The 20,539-nt window shown below is 42.6% G+C and overlaps 2 protein-coding genes across 8 annotated transcripts in view; one reads left to right on the top strand and one right to left on the bottom strand.

Annotated features, from left to right (window-relative positions):
* LOC147321376 (polypyrimidine tract-binding protein 2-like) overlaps window positions 1–15,499 on the bottom strand; it is a 40,649-nt gene extending 25,150 nt beyond the window's left edge. The window contains exons 1-9 of one of the 7 annotated variants that reach the window (XM_086305311.1): window positions 15,323–15,476; window positions 14,271–14,298; window positions 13,304–13,377; window positions 11,611–11,671; window positions 10,407–10,579; window positions 10,012–10,152; window positions 9,626–9,772; window positions 9,441–9,551; window positions 8,245–8,455 (exon numbers count right to left, since the gene is read on the bottom strand). In XM_086305311.1, coding sequence (XP_086161437.1) covers window positions 8,245–8,455; window positions 9,441–9,551; window positions 9,626–9,772; window positions 10,012–10,152; window positions 10,407–10,579; window positions 11,611–11,650 — 823 coding nt within the window. In that variant the 5' untranslated portion in view covers window positions 11,651–11,671; window positions 13,304–13,377; window positions 14,271–14,298; window positions 15,323–15,476. The other 6 variants (XM_086305310.1, XM_086305306.1, XM_086305307.1 and 3 more) reach the window with 6 other exon arrangements.
* LOC147321377 (uncharacterized) lies at window positions 1,056–6,313 on the top strand. The gene is made up of 3 exons (XM_086305227.1): window positions 1,056–1,065; window positions 4,495–4,942; window positions 5,183–6,313. The coding sequence occupies exons 1-3, from the start codon at window positions 1,056–1,058 to the stop codon at window positions 5,928–5,930; spliced, it is 1,206 nt and encodes a 401-aa protein (XP_086161353.1). The 3' UTR covers window positions 5,931–6,313.
* Window positions 15,500–20,539: the final 5,040 nt, after the last annotated feature.

The raw sequence follows: 20,539 nt of genomic DNA, 5'->3' as shown, positions 1-20,539 counted from the left end.
ATGTCAAGAAGCTGTTGTATTATTAACTGCAACAGCCGGTCACATGACAGCCACGGGAAGCCGACGGGTAAAGAGATCGGTTGTTATCGGATTACGTCGTTGAAGAGAAATTGTTCGAGCCATGTTTCCGAAGTAACAAAGACGCGACTGGATTGCAGCCATTCAAAGACCAAATATAACGTCCCAGAACTCTCCAGCTCACAGGTTAGTCTGCTCCAAGCATTTACACAAAGGTCAGTCTGCTGTTGTAGTTAATGCGTCATTTTTCTTAACATAATTGGTGATATAGGTTACAAGCAAGTCTGGCGCTGAACAGAAATTGTCGCGCTATGCTCCTTTATTTATTGTGCATAAATAGTGAATTGTCCTGACACAATATTGCGTTTCGCTTCTGTTATTATGGTACACTGACAAAAACATATACTTTTATTCACAGGATAAAACAGGTGTTTTGTATCACTAATTGCCCAGTACGATTACAGCATACAATATTATTGTCACTGCTACATTTCTGTGATGCTACCAGAAATTATTTCCACTACTAATTAATTACCATTGAGCTCAAATGTTATATTAATAAACGGTTAAGGAATGTGTATTTATGAAGACGATTTGTGAGACTGGTAAACTTATGATACGTACGATGGTCTTTACTTTCTACACGGTGCATTTCAAGGTCCTGCACCCATCCGTCGGTAAACTGTACCTGGGCTTGTTGCAGTGACCTGAAGTTACTAAACTTCATGAGTGTGTGCACTCACTCCAAGAAGCATATAATTATAAATATGAGCGTGGTGAAAGTTAAGGCAGCACGCTAACGTCTTTTGTCCCTCTGTGTGCTCGTAAGGATCTAACACTTTCACTCCTTTGATTTTTTTCCTCGTATCTTTTCTTTGACTTTTCATCAAGTCTGTCTTTGTACGGACCGGCATTGTACACGTTTTGTACATAACATTTTGGGGGGCAAAGAAAGAGCAAGAATTTATTGGAACCGAAGAATGAACGTTTTGCGGTGCTGCAAATGCTTGCGTTGCAAGACAAGACAATAAGACAAGATGGCGCCGAGTATGGCAGCCTCGTCGCGAGCTCCCCCAAGCAACGGCTTTCTTCTGTGTTTAATTTTACTTTTCCTTTATTTTTTCACGAGCAGCACTTGTCTCCTTGTGTACGACCGACAAACCTTACTGGACATAAAAGACGGTCTTTCTTATAACTTTACGGAGTTCAAGTTTTGCAACACGGACGCTCCGTTTGCAGACCCCCCATTCATCTCACCTGAGACGCCTTTGTTCTCTGGCCCTGGAGGCCGCAAACGCCGACGCAGAGGGAGAAGATCTGGCGTTCTGGTTCGACTGAGACGGCGCACTTACAGACCACCGTTACCCAGTTTATTACTGGCTAATGTGCAGTCTCTGGAGAACAAGCTGTGCGAGCTTCGGGCACGGATCTCATTCCAGCGAGAGATGCGGGACTGCTGCGTGATCTGCCTCACAGAAACCTGGCTATCGGACAAGGTACCGGACTCCGCAATACAACTACCGGGGTTCTCCGTGCACCGCGCGGACAGGTCACAGGATCTTACTGGGAAAAGCAGAGGCGGTGGTGTGTGTTTCATGATCAACAACAGCTGGTGTGATTATGCGAACGTGCACCCGGTCAAATCCTTCTGCTCACCGGACCTGGAGTACCTGATGATTAAGTGCCGGCCATTCTGGCTACCGAGGGAATTTACAGCAGTGATTATTACGGCTGTTTACATTCCCCCACAAGCCGACACTGACCGTGCACTCAGGGAACTGTACAGCGCGATCAGCAGCGAGGAAACCGCACACCCAGAGGCAGCGTTTATCACGACCGGGGACTTTAATAAGGGAAACCTGAAGAAAGTCTCACCAAAACTCCATCAACACATCCTTTTCAACACACGTGGAAACCGGCTACTCGACCACTGTTACACCTCTTTCCGGGATGCGTACAAAGCCCTCCCCCGCGCCCCATTCGGCCAATCAGATCACTGCTCCATCCTGCTCCTGCCCGCCTACAGGCAGAAGCTGAAACAGGAAGCTCCAACCCGGAGGGCGGTGCACTGTTGGACGGACCAATCGGAGTCTGCGCTGCGGGACTGTTTTGATCACGCGGACTGGGAAATGTTTCACGTGGCTGCAAGGGACATTGATGAGTACACAGACTCAGTCTGTGGATTTATCAGGAAATGCGTGGAAGATGTCGTCCCATCCAGAACAGTTAAATCCTTCCCAAATCAAAAACCCTGGATTAACGGAGATGTTCGCGCGGCACGGAGCACCGCCTTTGCCTCCGCGAACACATCGGACTACAAACACGCACATTACCAACTCCGGAAGACGATCAAAGCAGCCAAACGTGAGTACAGGGACAGGGTGGAGCAACAGTTTGACAACGCTCGGAGTATTCAATTCAATTCAATTCAATTTTATTTATATAGCGCCAAATCACAACAAAAGTCGCCTCAAGGCGCTTCATAGATACAGAGAAAAACCCAACAATCATATGACCCCCTATGAGCAAGCACTTTGGCGACAGTGGGAAGGAAAAACTCCCTTTTAACAGGAAGAAACCTCCGGCAGAACCAGGCTCAGGGAGGGGCGGCCATCTGCTGCGACCGGTTGGGGTGAGAGAAGGAAGACAGGATAAAGACATGCTGTGGAAGAGAGACAGAGGTTAATAACAGATATGATTCAATGCAGAGAGGTCTATTAATACATAGTGAGTGAGAAAGGTGACTGGAAAGGAAAAACTCAATGCATCATGGGAATCCCCCGGCAGCCTACATCTATTGCAGCATAACAAAGGGAGGATTCAGGGTCACCTGGTCCAGCCCTAACTATATGCTTTAGAAAAAAGGAAAGTTTGAAGCCTAATCTTGAAAGTAGAGATAGTGTCTGTCTCCCGAATCCAAACTGGAAGCTGGTTCCACAGAAGAGGGGCCTGAAAACTGAAGGCTCTCCCTCCCATTCTACTTTTAAATACTCTAGGAACAACAAGTAGGCCTGCAGAGCGAGAGCGGAGCGCTCTAATAGGGTGATATGGTACTACAAGGTCATTAAGATAAGATGGGGCCTGATTATTTAAGACCTTGTATGTGAGGAGCAGGATTTTGAATTCAATTCTGGATTTAACAGGAAGCCAATGAAGGGAAGCCAAAACAGGAGAAATATGCTCTCTCTTTCTAGTCCCTGTCAGGACTCTTGCTGCAGCATTTTGGATTAGCTGAAGGCTTTTCAGTGAGTTTTTTGGACATCCTGATAATAATGAATTACAGTCGTCCAGCCTGGAAGTAATAAATGCATGAACTAGTTTTTCAGCGTCACTCTGAGACAGGATATTTCTAATTTTAGAGATGTTGCGCAAATGGAAGAAAGCAGTCTTACATATTTGTTTAATATGTGCGTTGAAGGACATGTCCTGGTCAAAAATGACTCCAAGGTTCCTCACAGTGTTACTGGAGGCCAAGGTAATGCCATCCAGAGTAAGAATCTGCTTAGATACCATATTTCTAAGCTTTTCAGGGCCGAGTACAATAACCTCAGTTTGATCTGAATTAAGAAGCAGAAAGTTAGCGGCCATCCAGGTCTTTATGTCTTTAAGACATTCCTGCAGTTTAACTAATTGGTGTGTGTTATCTGGCTTCATGGACAGATAGAGCTGGGTGTCATCTGCATAGCAGTGAAAATGTATGCTATGTCTTCTAATGATGCTGCCTAAGGGAAGCATGTATAATGTAAACAGAATTGGTCCTAGCACTGAACCCTGTGGAACTCCATAATTAACCTCAGTGTGTGAAGAGGACTCTCCATTTACATGCACGAATTGGAGTCTATTAGATAGATATGATACAAACCACTGCAGTGCAGTACCTGTAATACCTACAGCATGTTCTAATCGCTCTAATAGGATATTATGATCAACAGTATCGAACGCTGCACTGAGGTCTAGCAGGACAAGCACAGAGATGAGTCCACTGTCAGAGGCCATAAGAAGATCATTTGTAACCTTCACTAAAGCTGTTTCTGTGCTGTGCTGAGCTCTGAAACCTGACTGAAACTCTTCAAATAAACCATTCCTCTGCAGATGATCTGTTAGCTGTTTGACAACTACTCTTTCAAGGATTTTTGATATGAAAGGAAGGTTGGAGATTGGCCTATAATTAGCTAAGACTGCTGGGTCTAGAGATGGCTTTTTGAGTAAAGGTTTAACTACAGCCAGCTTGAAGGCCTGTGGTACATAGCCGATTATTAGAGATAGGTTGATCATATTTAAGATCGAAGAATTAATTAATGGCAGGACTTCTTTGAGCAGTTTTGTAGGAATGGGGTCTAAAAGACACGTTGATGGTTTGGAGTATGTGGCAGGGACTAAACACGATCACAGACTTTAGAGGGAAAACCAGCACACCGCAGACCACGGCCTCTCTGTGTGAGGATCTAAACATATTCTACGCTAGATTCGACACAGCGAACACCACGAGACCGGACAGTGTGCGCACCGCGGATGACGTCAGTGCGCACACTGTGTCTGAGGAGGATGTGCGGAAGTGCTTCAGGAAGGTGAACGCACGCAAAGCTACTGGTCCGGACGGGATTCCCGGCCGCGTCCTCAGGTCATGCGCGGCTCAGCTGGCTGGAGTGTTCACGCACATCTTCAACCTTTCCCTCTCTCTGTCTGTAGTCCCAGCCTGCTTCAAAATGGCCACCATCGTCCCTGTACCCAAATCCTCCACCATCTCCTCATTGAACGACTGGCGACCTGTAGCCCTGACCCCCATCGTAAGCAAATGCTTCGAGAAGCTGGTCAGGGACTTCATCTGCTCTGCACTACCCGACTCACTGGACCCTCTACAGTTAGCATACCGCCACAACAGGTCCACTGATGATGCCATAGCCCTGACACTACACACTGCCCTGTCACACCTGGAGAAGAGAGACACGTATGTGAGGATGCTGTTTGTAGATTACAGCTCAGCATTCAATACCATCGTTCCCTCGAAGCTGGACAGGAAACTGCAGGATCTAGGACTGAGCAGCTCCCTCTGCAGCTGGATCCTTAGCTTCCTGTCTGACAGACGCCAGGTGGTCAGACTGGGCAGCATCACCTCATCCCCCATCACACTGAACACTGGTGCTCCACAGGGGTGTGTACTGAGCCCTCTCCTGTACTCACTCTACACCTACGACTGCACAGCCACTAACAGCTCCAACATCATTGTGAAGTTTGCGGACGACACTACAGTGGTGGGTCTTATCACCAATGGTGATGAGACGGCTTACAGGGAGGAGGTCAGCGCCCTGACCCACTGGTGTCAAGACAACCATCTCACCCTCAACGTCGCAAAGACAAAGGAGTTGATAGTGGACTTCCGGAGGTGCAGAGAAGTACACACCCCCATCACCATCAACGGCGCTGCTGTGGAGAGAGTGAGCAGCTTCCGGTTCCTTGGTGTACATCTGGCTGAGGATCTTACGTGGTCAGTACACACAAACAAAACAGTGAAGAAGGCGCAGCAGCGCCTCTTCTTTCTCAGGAGACTGAAAAGATTCGGCATGAGCCCCCGCATCCTCAGGACCTTCTATCACTGTGCCATTGAGAGCATCCTCACTGGATGCATCACCACCTGGTATGGCAACAGCACCGCCTACAACTGCAAAGCTCTCCAGAGAGTAGTGCGGTGCTCTGAACGGATAATTGGAGGTGAGCTTCCCTCCCTCCAAGACATCTACAGGAAGCGGTGCCTGAGGAAAGCGGGGAGGATCATCAAGGACTCCAGTCACCCCAGCCATAAACTGTTCAGACTGCTTCCATCAGGAAGGAGGTTCTGCAGCATCCGGTCCCGTACCAGCAGACTGAGAGACAGCTTCTTCCATCAGGCCATCAGACTGCTGAACACGTCATAGACACCTCAGCTTCACTACTGGAACTTTAACATTATGCACTCCACACTGTATATAAATGCCACTTGTTTTGCACATATTCAACTCTGTATATTTTATATATTTTATTATTATTATTATTTTATTTTTATTTTTTTTACTATTTAATTTGTAAAAATGTGTACACACACACACACACACACACACACACACACACACACACACGTAGGAAAATATTTAGTATACACATCCAGAAATGCATACACTATTATATATTGTACATATATTTATTAGTTTCAGGTTGGCCATTCTTGTATTTTGCTCGTTTGTGTTGTTGTGTTTGCACATCTCTGTTGCTTGTGGGGCTCGCACACAAGAATTTCACTCGCATGTGCTGTGCCAGTGTGCCTGCACATGTGATGTGACAATAAAAGTGATTTGATTTGATTTGCATGCAATGCGCGAAAGTCACGTGGTCTGTCAATCTCTATTAGACCCTGACACAAGACAGAGGTTATATTGAATAGATGGAACAACTTACTTATAGCATTACAAACATTACCTACGGTAGTTAACGTTCTATTTTGAGTTTCCTTTACGGTAATTCAACACACACTCACAACTTGACCCATGACACCTTAATGACTCCCATGATGAGAGGGTGGGTCAACAACTCTCAGGATTACCTCCTAGGTGAAAACTCCACTACGCCATTTATTCTCTTTTGCTTATCCTCATCATGACCGCAGAGGAGGAGGAGTCTATCCCAGTTACCATAGGGCGAAAGGAAGGGTACACCTTACACAGGTCACCAGTCTGTCGCAGAGCTAACACAGAGAACCAAACAACCATTCAGACTGTGGGCAATTTAGAATTGGACTGGTAATCTGGCATAACGGGCCAATGGACCGGCCTGAAGAGCTGTTGCACCAGCTGTACGAACACTGACAGCAGCCCATTCTTTCATTTAGACACTGTACTACCCAATCAAATCTCTTAATGCGATCAGCCCCTCCCCTACCTTCATTGTGACCTCACACAGCTGGTACAAGACGTGAGGAAGAGACAATATGTAGATGGTATGATAAGCTATGTACATTAGACTATACGGCAAGATTTAAGAAAGGGCACTAACTCACGTACACACGAAGAAACTTCATCAATTGGTTTAAGTCTAAATAAGGGAACCGAGTCAGTCAGTGGTACCAAGTCTCATGTTGTGGTGGTGACGGTCCAAGAAATGTGACTGGTGCAAAACCAAGCTTTTACCTACTGCAGAAACTGTCAGAAGCTGACACCGTGTGGATGCAAACCTGAATCTGTGGTCTTACCTGCACAGAAATGTGCATGTGCAATATTTGAGACCAGACACATTTCTGCAATTACACAGATTTGGGGGTTTAAATTAAACAGACGAGCTTTTTATTTTGTGTATTAGATACACCCTTGCTCTGCTCAACCTCCACAGAGAAAATGACAAAGTCAGTATGAGAAGAGGGACACCTCAGTGTCAACCATGTTCATTTTATTTTGTGAAACATACTGGGACTAATTCCAAAGTATGACTGGGAAGTGAGTGAGCAATTTAAAAATGTAAGTGGCTAATCGGATTTTTCAAATTAATGGTTCCAGAGAGACAAATATTTCTGGTGCTTGAATCCACTTTTGAAAGGATGTAGAGTTATCCGCAGCAGGAACAACAGGCACTTTAAGATCCTTCCTAATATCTTTTCTTCTTGCCACTGTATTCAAAAAACCTGAATCCTACTGACCAGCAAAGGAAAAACAAACAAAGAAACAGCTTACTTTTAAAGAGGTGATCTTATGATCAATTGCGATCAAGTGCATCCAAGTGTATTACAGTACCTAGCTGCTACTTAACCACTCAATTCCTATGGAAGCAGTAAGGGTGTGCTTAGTTTTTGACAGGCCTGCTTCTATGTATATTTTATGTTAAATAAATGTCATGTACTGTCGTTCATCAGTCTATAAAGCATTTCTAGCAGAAAAGCACTGAATAAGAGCCGGTCCTTATCTAGACTGTATTTAGCTCATTAGCCTGCTGCTAAGGACCAGATTATGTTAATTATGTGCAAAAGAGAAAGTTGTTTTTTTTAGTTGTTAGTTTAATTAGTTCATGTGGTTATCAATCTGAACTTAGTTTATCTGATAATTTACCTTTTTTTTTTTGTTTTTAAAAAGGAGGGGAAAAAGTAATATTTACAAATGTAAGTTGAAGATGCTCGTGTGAATTCCCGTCACACCAACCTGATTTAGAATGCAGAGTGAGAACAAACAACGTCAAGTTCAAAAGAGGAAAGATAAAAGTGGGATCTACCTGGGATCTTACCGAGGAGAGAACTGGAGTCTTTGCTGAAAGCAACGGCAACTGTGGGGTCAAAACTGGGCTGGCCATCACCAGCTGGCAGCTCAGGTCGGGTGTAGTCGCGACTCTTATCATTGTTGTACTTCACATTCAGGTTGACCAGCTTGGAGAAGTCAATACGGAGTGTGCAACAGGAATTGTAGATGTTCTGGCCATCCAGTGCCTAGGAGGAGGAAAATGACATCTGTGCTCAAGAACTGAAAAGGTCGTTACACCATTTGTATTATTGATGGTAGCAGCACGACGCCGCTTCGCTGAGTCTGGCACATTGACCATTTAACCATTAGCCATATTTTATGATTAACGTAGCTGCTACTGGACTGTGGTTAAATAAAAGATGAACAGCAGACTGAATACTGAGCCATGACAGAACAGATTACAAATCCATGATCATGCTGGCTGTGGGGGAACTGTAGATTCAATTCAATTAAATTTTATTTATATAATCACAACAACAGTAGACCCTATGATAATACATACAGAGAAAAACCCAACAATCATATGACCCCCTATGAGCAAGCACTTTGGCAACAGTGGGAAGGAAAAACTCCCTTTTAACAGGAAGAAACCTCCGGCAGAACCAGGCTCAGGGAGGGGCGGGGCCATCTGCTGTGATTGGTTGGGGTGAGAGAAGGAAGACAGGATAAAGACATGCTGTGGAAGAGAGACATTAAGATAAGATGGGGCCTGATTATTAGATGAACTCTGCAGAGTCCAGAGCATGGATAACTAATGCAGGCAGGGCAGCCTGAGCTTTCAGGCCTGAGGACCAGAGGTGACGGCCTGAAAAACTGCAGACTGAGGGAAGCTGAAAGCAGATGTGGACAACACAGTAAAAAGTAACTTTTCTACTTTCACAGTAACTTACAATCTTTTTGACAGTAAGCGCTCAGGTTTTTATATGATAAAATAAAAAAAATCTGAAACTTAAACACTTATTTTGTTAAATATAACTTATAAATGGGAATATTGGATGAAAATTAACAGGCCAAGTTTTTCAAGATAAGACTTCATCACCTTTACTTATATTGTTGCAGGATTGGGGGGGTGTCAAAAATGATATAGAGTATTTTCCTAAGACTCATATAGAGTTTGAAAATCTAGTACTGGGACAATCCTATTAGACATGCAAGAAAACATGACCATACCAGTTTGGCCTGCTGTGCACTGACAGGATCGCTGAACTGCAGAAGAGCCTGGAACTGATTGTTCTTGGTGAACGTGATTATCTTCATGACTGTGCCAAACTTGGAGAAAATCTGTCAAGACAAAGAAACTGGAGGTTTCTTGTTCAGCCACAAGCAGCAAATACTCTTTGTTAACTGCTGCCTACCTGTTGCAGTACGTCCAGCGTTACAGGGTAGAACATGTTATCAATAATGATGCGCAGCACAGGACTGGAAACTGCAGCCAGGACCTCCTGTACCTCGGACCCTGGTGACTGGGCTGCTGACACTGCTTGCAGCACGGCCTGGGTCCGCTACACCCGAACACAAGCACAGCACACAGCTATTAATGTAGATGGCAAATATCAAACAGGCACCTTCTACGGCTGTTGTTTTTTTTGTAATGATTCCAGATATTTCCAAGCATTTAATGCAGCCAAATAACAGCATGCATTTGCAATCAAGCAGTGATGAGGCACACGAGTTGAAAGCACGTTTTAAAAACATGAAGCTGTGCAACAACTAACATATCAGTCTGTTAGTTTCCACTAACCTGATTAGCAGCATCAGTTTTGAGTTCTTTGTGATTGGAGTACTGAATAAACACTTGGATGTTACGGATAAGGGGAGTTACTTTGGAGTAGTAGTTAACCATAGTGACAGCTGCCTCCTCTGTCCCCATCTCCAAAAACGCCTGAACGTTAGAAGAGAAGGCAAAAGAAGAAAGAAAGAAAAAGCTGAATTTGTTGACTCACTCTTACTTGGTTATTTTAATAATGAAATTCAACATGTTGCAGTTCGACTGCGTTTGGAACAGTTGTCAGATGCATTTACAGGCTGGTGTCTAAGAATGGCTTGTCCTGTGTGAATTTATCTGCGCTTTCAAATTGAGCCTAACAACTGTTTTGGATGAAATTATACAAATGCTAAACAGCCTGATTCACTTACCTGATTCTTTCCCTTCAGTGTGAGAATATTGGTTACTTTGCCAAAGGGGAGGCCGAGGGCAATGACCTCAGTCTCTGAGGCCTCGTTTGGCAGCTTCCTAATGTGGATCACACGAGACGGCAGGGCCTCCTCCACCCTTAGCTTCTTACTATCACTGCCATTGGGAGCCCCATCTAAGATTTCAGGAGAAATGCTGATTAACTGAAAGGTGCACTACAATGACACACTGGGATCTTAAAGGTAAAGCTCGTGATTTTCTGCTACTGTCAACAAATGTCGAGAATTAGAAACAATGAGGCAAACTTAAAAAAAACAAACAGAACATTTCCTGCATCAGCAAGTATGCTAGGATCCACACAGCACTGTGACGATTACAATGCGCTAATTTTTTGTGATGGATTTAATTGTGGAGACAAAACTGCAATGCAGTGAGTGAAAAGGATTATCCAACGAGTTGTTCAAGAACCAAGGAGGAAGTGTGGAGAGCGACAGGAATCAGCAGGTACAACTGTTTCAAAGAAGACCCAACTGAAAAATCTATGGAAGCTAAAGCTCAGAGTTCCTAGAAGGGGCCAACAGATCCTTCAGTTTAAGACTGTCCGTGTGGAAGACTGGGCCAAAATCACTCGTGTAACTAGTTTCTCCATACAGGAGCCATCTTGAGTATTAAATAGCATTAAATACATTTCAGTAAGCCTGTTCAATAACTTTTTCCCAGTTCAAATGTTCCAAGACAGGACTGGAGCTGTTCCAGAGACTGAAAGTGTGGCTGCGTACAGCAAGGAAAAGAACAGTTGAGCTTGTGTCCAGATAGATCCTTGTGAAACAAGGAAACTCCATCAGAGTATCGAAAGCTGGCATACAGGGAAGTTCAACTGCACAAGGAAGCTGGCAGATATGCTTAGGCCGTGTCACAAACTCAACAGGGGCGGTGTGGGAAGTGGAAGAACATCAGAAAAACCTTCATGCATGGAATGATAACATTTAAACAGAGAGGAGGGATATCCTCCATGTCTGTTCCAGCCACTGGCTATGGTGTGTAGGTGCCCTCCTACTAAGGAGCGTGATGTTACCCACCAAACAGCTCTCTCCACCTAAACTCATGCAGCCTACTTCACCTAATCCTTAGGTCTGCTGTATCGACTGGCTGCATGCAAATTCCATCAATCCCCTCAGAGTTCATGGGCGGTTGGAACGAACTCACCACTGTTACTGCTCATGCCAGAGTTGGAATTGTTGTACATACTCAGCTCATCCGATCCTCTCTGTGGAAGGAAAAGAAAACAGCATCAGGCACTGCTGAGAAAAAGACTTTCCTGACAGGCCCTTGAAGACAAAACATCACACTAATGGTTTCGCTCCTCTGCCTGTGTCAGTTTAAATTGCTAAAAGTAAGATGTAGGGATGTGTCATCTCACCCTGAGCTATACAAGGTCTCTGAAGGCCTGCTGGCACTGCCAGGCACCCTCTGCTCTTAAACCCTGACTGATGGGGTGGCAACCAACATAGCTAGGGACCCATCTCACACACAACTTTCTAATAGTTTCATATCCCACCTCCTTGTGGAGGTGTCGCCGAATTTGAACTGTTTGTTCTTCTGTCACTTGCAGGCTCAGCTACAGAAACATGGTACAGATAAATTCAAAGGGGAAAAGTAGCCCGAGTAAGGCCAAAATGGTGAGCACACAAGTGTCACAGCCAACAGGGTAGGAGTAATGGGTCTTCTAACAGCTGGAAGCCCACTGGTCTTTGCCTCAGACACTGAAATATTGATGAGATAAACTCATTTCCCAGGAGCACACTATCAGAACAATCTGGCAGTTCAGCCTTTACACACCTTAATGTACCTGGCACTCAACAAATAAGATTAGCTGCCCGGAGCAGCTAAACGCATTCACGAGCAAACAAGTGTGAAATGTGGAGTAACTTTTCCACATGCATATTTACTGGAGCAATATAAGGAATATAAGGTTTCAGGTTCACCCATTCTTATCCTCAGTCTGAATAAACACACTGACACAATAACTGGGAGGCACATGTCAGATTAAAACACGGATGTTTTCAAGTGGAACTTGTTTAATAGTCAAAGCACATGAATCCATCTGTTAACCGATAGCAAATAAGTCACACACATATTTTTCTTTCTTGCAACACATTAGAGCTTCAGATATGATTATTCAGAATTTAAATAGAAAACAACATTAACACTTATTCATGTTTATGAATGGACTCCATCATTCCCTGAATTAAACATCATCTACAGGTTGTGGATGATTAGTGGTTAGTTCAATACTGCAGGATAAAAGTTCTATTCCTAAGAAAATGTAATATTAAGCTCAAACAGCATGCTCTTAGGAAACAGTATACATACAACAGTCATTACTAATGCAGCTTCTTCCTTGCCATAAGGGGTCACCACAGCAAGTAGCGTCACCTCTTTGATTGGGCAGTTTAACACCAGATGCCATGCCTGAGTTTGAACCAACAACCTTTCACTTGTCAAGCAAACTTATTAACCACTACACCTTGGAGCTACGCTAATGCAGCACACACACAGACAAAAACAAACAAAAGACCACCTGCTTTATTTTTGGTGGTCTCCAAGTTTTATATACCCCCATCTAGGGATTGGAACCGAGAGCCGGTTCTTGTAGAGAACAGGAGTCTGTTTCTACCTGTTAATTACTCCCAGGAGGATTAAGTAAAGTGCTGCGTTACTTGTTTTCAGTTCAGTTTATTTATACAGCACTAGAGCTGGCCGATATATCAAAAATTTATCGTTACCGAAATTTATGACTCTCATCGACGTCATTTTGCCCATGTCGGTAAATTCGGTATTTAAAAAAAAAAAGAATGTGCAGGTTGGCGATGTTCATGTCCCTTTAAGACTCTACTACCTGTAACAAGACGAGACACGGGTGAACAAATGGAGGACGATTTAAATGTTGAAGCAGCAGCGACGGAGGTAGAGCTGGTGGAGGAGGAAGAGGAGACGCTTGTTAACAAAAAAATGTTCAAGCCCTGCCTAATTTTAACTATCAGTGTTCTATTGAAGTTTTTTGCAAACAGCACAATTTAATGTTTTTGTTTAAGAGTTTGTAGTTTTCACTAGTCACATGGCAGTGCTTAGTATTTATTATAGTTTTTTCTGTGTTCAATTGACATTTGTGTTTGTGACATTATTTGTTTACAAGTTATAGTACCTCAAGGCCTTAGCAGAGATAGGCCTTTGTCCATGATGGCATTACATTTGCACAATCATTGTTTACTTTGTGAATAGCCAATGTGAAACATATTTATTATTAAACTATTTTGTTTACAAGGGATACACATTTTTTAGAGAGCATGGTTACATATTGTATCCTACACTTTTTATTTTGTTCAGTTAATAAATCTTAACCACTAAAAGTGCTTACTACTATTGTCTTCATTTATTTTCAGTGACATTTTACAGTCCTTTAAAGTGGTAATAATATAATTGCAATGAATAGGTCTAGGGGGAATAATATTATCAAAATAACTGGAGGAACTATGCTGCCTGCCACAGCCCCATCAAATGAAAAAAAAAAAAAAACGTTTGTTTTTTTGGCACTTGGGGTGGTTATCGTCCATTTATCGTTATCGAGGTTAACTGCTCTATTTATCGTGATATTGATTTTAGGCCATATCGCCCAGCCCTATACAGCACCAAATCACAACAGCAGTCGCCTCAAAGTGCTTTATATTGTAAGATAGACCCTACAGTAATGCACACAGAGAGAAACCCAACAATCATATGACCCTCTATGAGCAAGCGCTTTGGTGACAGCGGGAAGGGAAAAGTGTTCTGCATGTTTAAGTATGCACACATGTAAAGAAACTCACCTTTACACCAACTGCAACATCACTGATGCTGAAAGAAATAATTTTGTTTTCACAATTAAGGGATTTAAAACATCAGAACAACATAAAACAGAAACATACAAAACAGCACTAGATATGAGTAGATGTCAGCGTATTCTCATGACACTCCAGTCCATAACACATAGAACCAAAGCTGCTTCTTAACTCCACACTGTGCACGGACTGAATACATGGACCCTTTATGAATGTTATTACAGCCGCTTATACATGCAGTCTATTTCCTTTTCTGTGCTGATAAGTAAATAGCTTTGCCAAACGTGTATTCTACGCCTACATGACCTACTGCCTTTCCATCCACCCGCCTCCCCATGAACTCACTTATGATTCATAACATCTTTAATTAACGTTCACGTTATTCTCGCTTCGACCCCAATGAACAGATACTATAAATGACACACTGTAGTACACTTGTAATACTAGTAACTCAACTCAACGTGATACGTCAAGTTTAAGTTTGATATCAACAGGAGGCATAGCTTAACTGTTTCTATGCTTTAACCGTAAAACTCCACAAAATAGGATGTTTTTAATCGGAAGTTAGGAATACTGATTTAAAGTAAGGGCACGTTTCACTCTCTTTACCTTTTACATACACTGGTTATTTAAACGCAGTCAGGTGCTACACAAAGGAGCAGTGGTAGTGTAGCATGTAGTTAGCATAACGGTTTGCTAAACTTTATTAGCCGAGCCGGTAGCAAGCTACTGTCAAGTACAACTTAGGAAAAAAAAGAAGCATTTTTCCCTGAAAGCGTCGCTTTATATGAGAGGCTTTTAAATAACAACTAGAACAGTTCATAAGAAAAACAGCGACTCGGTGCTAAGTTAGAAAAGCATGCTAACATTAAGCCGTTCCTAAATAGCAAAGAAAAATGCGGCGCTATGGAAACCCGCTAACACAACATTCCCATTTCCCCCGTAGCTCTCTCATAAAATGACGTTATCACATAGTTACAGCTCTGCTGCCGTAATATGTGTGAAATGCCGTGTAGTTAGCTTCACTGATTTAATATTACCCGTCCATTTCTGTAATAATCTCGGCGCCTCCGTGTTTGCTCCTGTTTTTCTCCCGTTTATTCCGACACTGCACACAAGCTACCATGCAAGTGAAATCAAAATGGAGGCGCTGTGGCCCGAGTCGGTGACGCAAACACCCGAGAAGTGCCGAAACTGTGAACGCGCCGCTTCGCTGCAGAGCTCCGTTCACTCCAATGGACCGTTTGTAGTTAGCAACATACGTTCTAATTAGGGATGGGTATTGATAAGATTTTAACGATTCCGATTCCATTTTCGATTCTGTTTAACGATTCGATTCTTTATCGATTCTTATTTTTAAAAAGGAGAACACTAAGGTCGATTAGCTCAGAACTTTGTTTTATATCTTCTCTTTGAACAAGATAGAAATTTAGGAGTAATTTAGGAGTATGGCCTTAGAAACCCAACAGTGAGATCTTAAGAGATCCAGCCTACGGCTCTTCAATGTGGTGTCACAGGGTCCCCAGGAAAAAAAATTGTAAATGTAAAATAATAAAATAAATATTCTCCTGTAGCAATAACAAAGTATAACATAAATTGTTCTGTAGCAATTACACAAGAATATCCAGAAATGTCCCTGCCTACAATTAAACACATTCACTTACCAAAGTGAAATCGGGGCATCTGCTGTGGCAAATGGGTGCAAACTTTTGACCACAAACTGAGTCACTGCTCGGTGACATTCGTCTATCCTGGCCTGAAAGGAGACGCTACCGGTAGACTGCAGCGAGAGCTGCCAGCATCTGAGCCAGACTGCCTCTCTCATCATGGTCACTAAATGCACAGTAATGGCAGGTTTGTAATAAGGCAGATCGCGCTAACATAATATGGACTGTTAGTTGATTATTTACCTGCTGCATTAACGGGAGAGGACGTGCAAACGTTACCGCTGCTGCTGGGTTGAGATTCACGAGTCGAGCGGAATTAAAAACACGACATTCATTTAAGGTCATCGCGTGTTTTGTGAGCAAATGCTTTTGCATGTTCGTAGTGTTTCCTCCCTTAAATGAAATATTTACTTTGCAAGTATTGCAAGTTTCCCTGTTGTCATCCGTTCTCGTAAAGTATAACCAAACTTTTGAGCGTTTGAGCCGCCGCGTTTCCTGCCAGGTAAATGACGCTCCGCAACGTGGTGACGTCATTTGGGGCGACTGGAGTCGATAAGAGAATCGTTTGCAAAAATGGCAAACGATTCCAAGGAATTGAAACAGTGGGAACCGGTTCTCAACAAGAACCGGGTTTCGATACCCATCCCTAGTTCTAATGACATATTATCATTATCATTATTATTATTATTGTTGTTGTTGTTATTGTTATTGTTGTTGTTATTATTATTATTATTATTACGTTGACAAACACAGGGGTTTGGGATTAACCTTTAAAAGGCAGGATATTATTCGCACTTCTAAATTACCTTGTGCATTATATTACTGGATTATCCAGAGATGTTAGATGTGGAAAACACATAATATCAACCACAAATAACTGATGACTTATAAACTGCTTGTTCAAAAGGCCGCAAAGTTGGACATTTTGTTGGGTTGCAGGCCAGTCTGTGTAGTTTCTAAGGGCCACAACCACAGGGGGAGGGGGGAGCAGGAACATGACTTTCTGTGTTCAACACACTGTGGTTTTAGTACTTGAACATATAAATTAAAATCTGTTACATTTAAGCCCTTGTCAGATAAACCTCTTCACATGAGAAGATTTGAAATCCTAAGAATCTGCAGACTTTGCAGTACTTCTGAGGGTTGGAAAACTAACCTCTGGTTAATCTACACAGAGGTTGGGCAAGATTGAAACAGTGCCATCATAACATCTCAATGTTTTGATTACCCTAAAGTTGCATAAATGCCTCTTAAAGAATACTAGGAGTGGTGCTCAAAATGAAAATACAGAAAACTGGACATGGAAAAAGTGTACAGGATAAAAGTGTGTATAGTTTATTGAATCATTCTGAATAAAGTGGACAGTTTCTTACATCAAAGTTGTGTTTGAGCATATTTAGAGACTTAGACTTAGAGCTTTTTATTGTCATTGTGCAGTTTCTTGCACAGCGAAATTGGGTAGCTGGACCACAAAGCTGCTAAAGTAAGAAGAAGAGAAACCAATATACAACGAAGGTGGAAATAAATAATAATAATAAATAAATAGAATAAAATAAAATAAAAAGCAGTGTATATGTATACATATGTGTGTGGAACTATATACATGGTGTATGTGTAGGAAACATTGAAACAGACTGGGACCAAAATAATTGCACATGAGCCAAAAATATTGCACAGAACATGGAAAGACTGAGATGTTGCACATAGATGATCAACAGCAGTGTCAGGGTGGATGTGTTGGGGAACTTTACACACTCTTAGTTTGCATTAAGAGTTCTGACAGCCCACGGGAAGAAGCTGTTCTTTAGTCTGTTGGTTTTGCACCTGATGGATCTGAGCTTTTTTCCAGAGGGCAGGATGTTGAAGAGGTCGTGGTTAGGATGGAGGTGGTCCTTTATAATTGCCCTGGCTCTGGAGAGACATCTTGAGCTGGCAATTAAGTCCAAGATAAATACCAACAGTTAACTTTAACCTGACCTGCTGGCTTGACATAATAGATGAGAACGTGCTTGTTGTTTGTTAGCTATGGGTTATGTGTTTTTAATTAGAACTAATTGCTATTGCTACTTGCTTGCCAACTTTAGCAGAACTGCAACATCATTTATCATTAATAATAGCTACTTTTCGTTACCTAGAAGCCAGTGTTTTCTCTCAACATTAAAGTGATGTTTTAGCTCACTATTTTAACACAAAACCTATGAAATGTCCAAATTGCCTCTAATTGTTTCAGGTTAACCACTGACTTTCTAGCTATGTTTAAATGCATATTTTTTGTAATTGAAGTCTTTATTTGTTTTTAAGATTTAACAAAACAAAAACGATAGCTTCCAATCCCATGGTTAATTCACATTTGCATAGTTACTAAATATAAATACGAACACACACGGATCAGTTTATTGAGTCTATTGGCATCTGCAACCCTCAACCTGCTGCCCCAGCATGCAACAGCACAAAGGATAGCACTGACCACAGCATACTCATAGAAAATCCTGAGCATAATCATAATGTCTAGAATTAGACATTAAAAAATCTGGACACAAGTAACATGGAAACATGGCGTTAAATACAACAGATGACCTTTTTTGTCTTATTGTGTTCTTGTTTGTATTTTAAACAAGAACATAATTGGTTTCATGCCTTTAAAAGGCAGCAAACTCAAAATGCTGGGTCAAAAGACCCAGTCCATGACAGAAGCTTTTCAACACAGTCCTCTTTGGTGGCATCTGGTGGCCAAAAATATGAAGAGAAGCTTGACTCCCCACTTTAAAGAGTTCACAATTCTTTCTGATATTGGGCTACCATTGTGGTGCTTTGAATATGTTTTTTTTTTGGGCTAAAAAAATGTTGTGTCTATTTGTTTAATTCCTCGCAGCGCTGATAATGATAAGTGGAAGAGACTGGATGGATGGATATCAATAAACTTTCCTTGTTTAAACATGTGCCATGGCATGGTCTCCCTGTCCTTGTGACTTCTTGATGTTGGTAAATTTAACAGATAAAAAAAAATTCATATACATACAACAATGTACAGATAACATATTTATACTGAATCTCAGTATAAATACATACTTCTGGTTGAGTGAACGCTGGCGCAACTTGCTGCCGCTACTCACCGCTAACTCTGTCGCTAACTCTGTCGCTAACTCTGTCGCTACCGGATTCCTGTCCTGTTCCTGTCTCTGCGGCCCACCGGTGTCTCTGTTTCTGTCAAGTTGTTCTAGTCCGTGATGTGGCCTCTCAGGATTTATGCACAGTCTGTGTGGGTCTGGATCTTTATGTCATCAATCTACTGACTCGGCACTGGGCTCCATCAGTATACAGCTGATGAGCTCCTCTGGCTCCGCTTCTCCCTGGCTGCTCCACCGCTGGCTGTTCTTCATCTCCACACGGACATTGCCTTCCTCCATTGCTGAAAGTACATACATCGGGGCTCCCGTCGGTATTTCCATCAGCATAATTCCAAGCCAGTAGTCCACCTATGGTCGCTGTCAACGGAACCCCGGCAGGTCTGTTGACCACAATGTTTTGGCTAACCTGCCTAGGTCGGCTAACACTCTCATCCAGTCTGACAGTACTTTCGTCAACTTTGGCCTGCTTAGAATCCGTTGCTTACGAACAAAGGACATCTCATCCAGGATCTCATAACAGACCGTAAGTTGTTCTGGACTTAACCCCTCCAACTGCACAGCTGACGAGCTGCCAATCTCGGATCATCTATTTCTCTCCTTTAATGTTCTCATGACTTTCTCCATAATTAACAATCCTCGTGTTATTTCTTTCCGGAATATCAAGAATATAAATCTTGATAGCCTGTCTCTACTCTCTCTAGCTGCTTGTCTCTAAACAATCTATTCAAGATGATCTAGTATTATATTATAATAATGGATTGGATTTATATAGCGCTCTTCAAGGCACCCAAAGTGCTATACAATGCTACTCTCGCATTCACACACTGGTGGAGGCAGCTATGGTTGTAACCACAGCTGCCCTGGGGCAGATTGACAGAAGCGAGGCTGCCATATCGCACCATCGGCCCCTCTGACTAACACCAGTAGGCGGTAGGGTAAAGTGTCTTGCCCAAGGACACAACAACCAGGACAGAGAGCCCAGGGATCGAACCGGCAACCTTCTGGTTACAGATGCACTTCCCAACCCCCTGAGCTGTGGTCGCCCTAACCGTAGGCATAGTCTCAGTAGTATTTTGAATTCTCTTGCTCCACAAAAAAGAAAACCAGCCTTACTATTCATAAGGAAATATAATAATCATGTTTTGTTTTATCAGGAATGTATCAATCAAACCAAATCTGCCTATTACTCTACCATTATCTGTTCAAGTGAGGACTCCACCAAGACCCTGTTCTCATTATTCAACCCCTTTTACAGGCCACCTGATTTTCTGCCCGCTCATCTCTATTCATCTAACTTCTGCGACTCTTTAATGCTATTCTTCACTTAAAAAATTCATAAAATACACCCAGACTTGCTCCCTAATGCTCAATGTAGTTCCTCCGTCTTAATTCCCCCCTTCTCATTTCCTTTCTGTTTTTCAACTTCCGTCTCTAACTGATATTGCTGATCTCATCAGCAAAT

Source organism: Aulonocara sp. 'chitande type north' Nkhata Bay, linkage group LG9 (assembly GCF_057382095.1).
Source record: "Aulonocara sp. 'chitande type north' Nkhata Bay isolate Kocher_YH1m ecotype deep benthic linkage group LG9, A_spYH_male_GT1.1, whole genome shotgun sequence".
NCBI lineage: Eukaryota > Metazoa > Chordata > Actinopteri > Cichliformes > Cichlidae > Aulonocara > Aulonocara sp. 'chitande type north' Nkhata Bay.
Note: the sequence above shows the minus strand (reverse complement) of the source record. Positions and strands in the feature narration are given on the sequence as shown.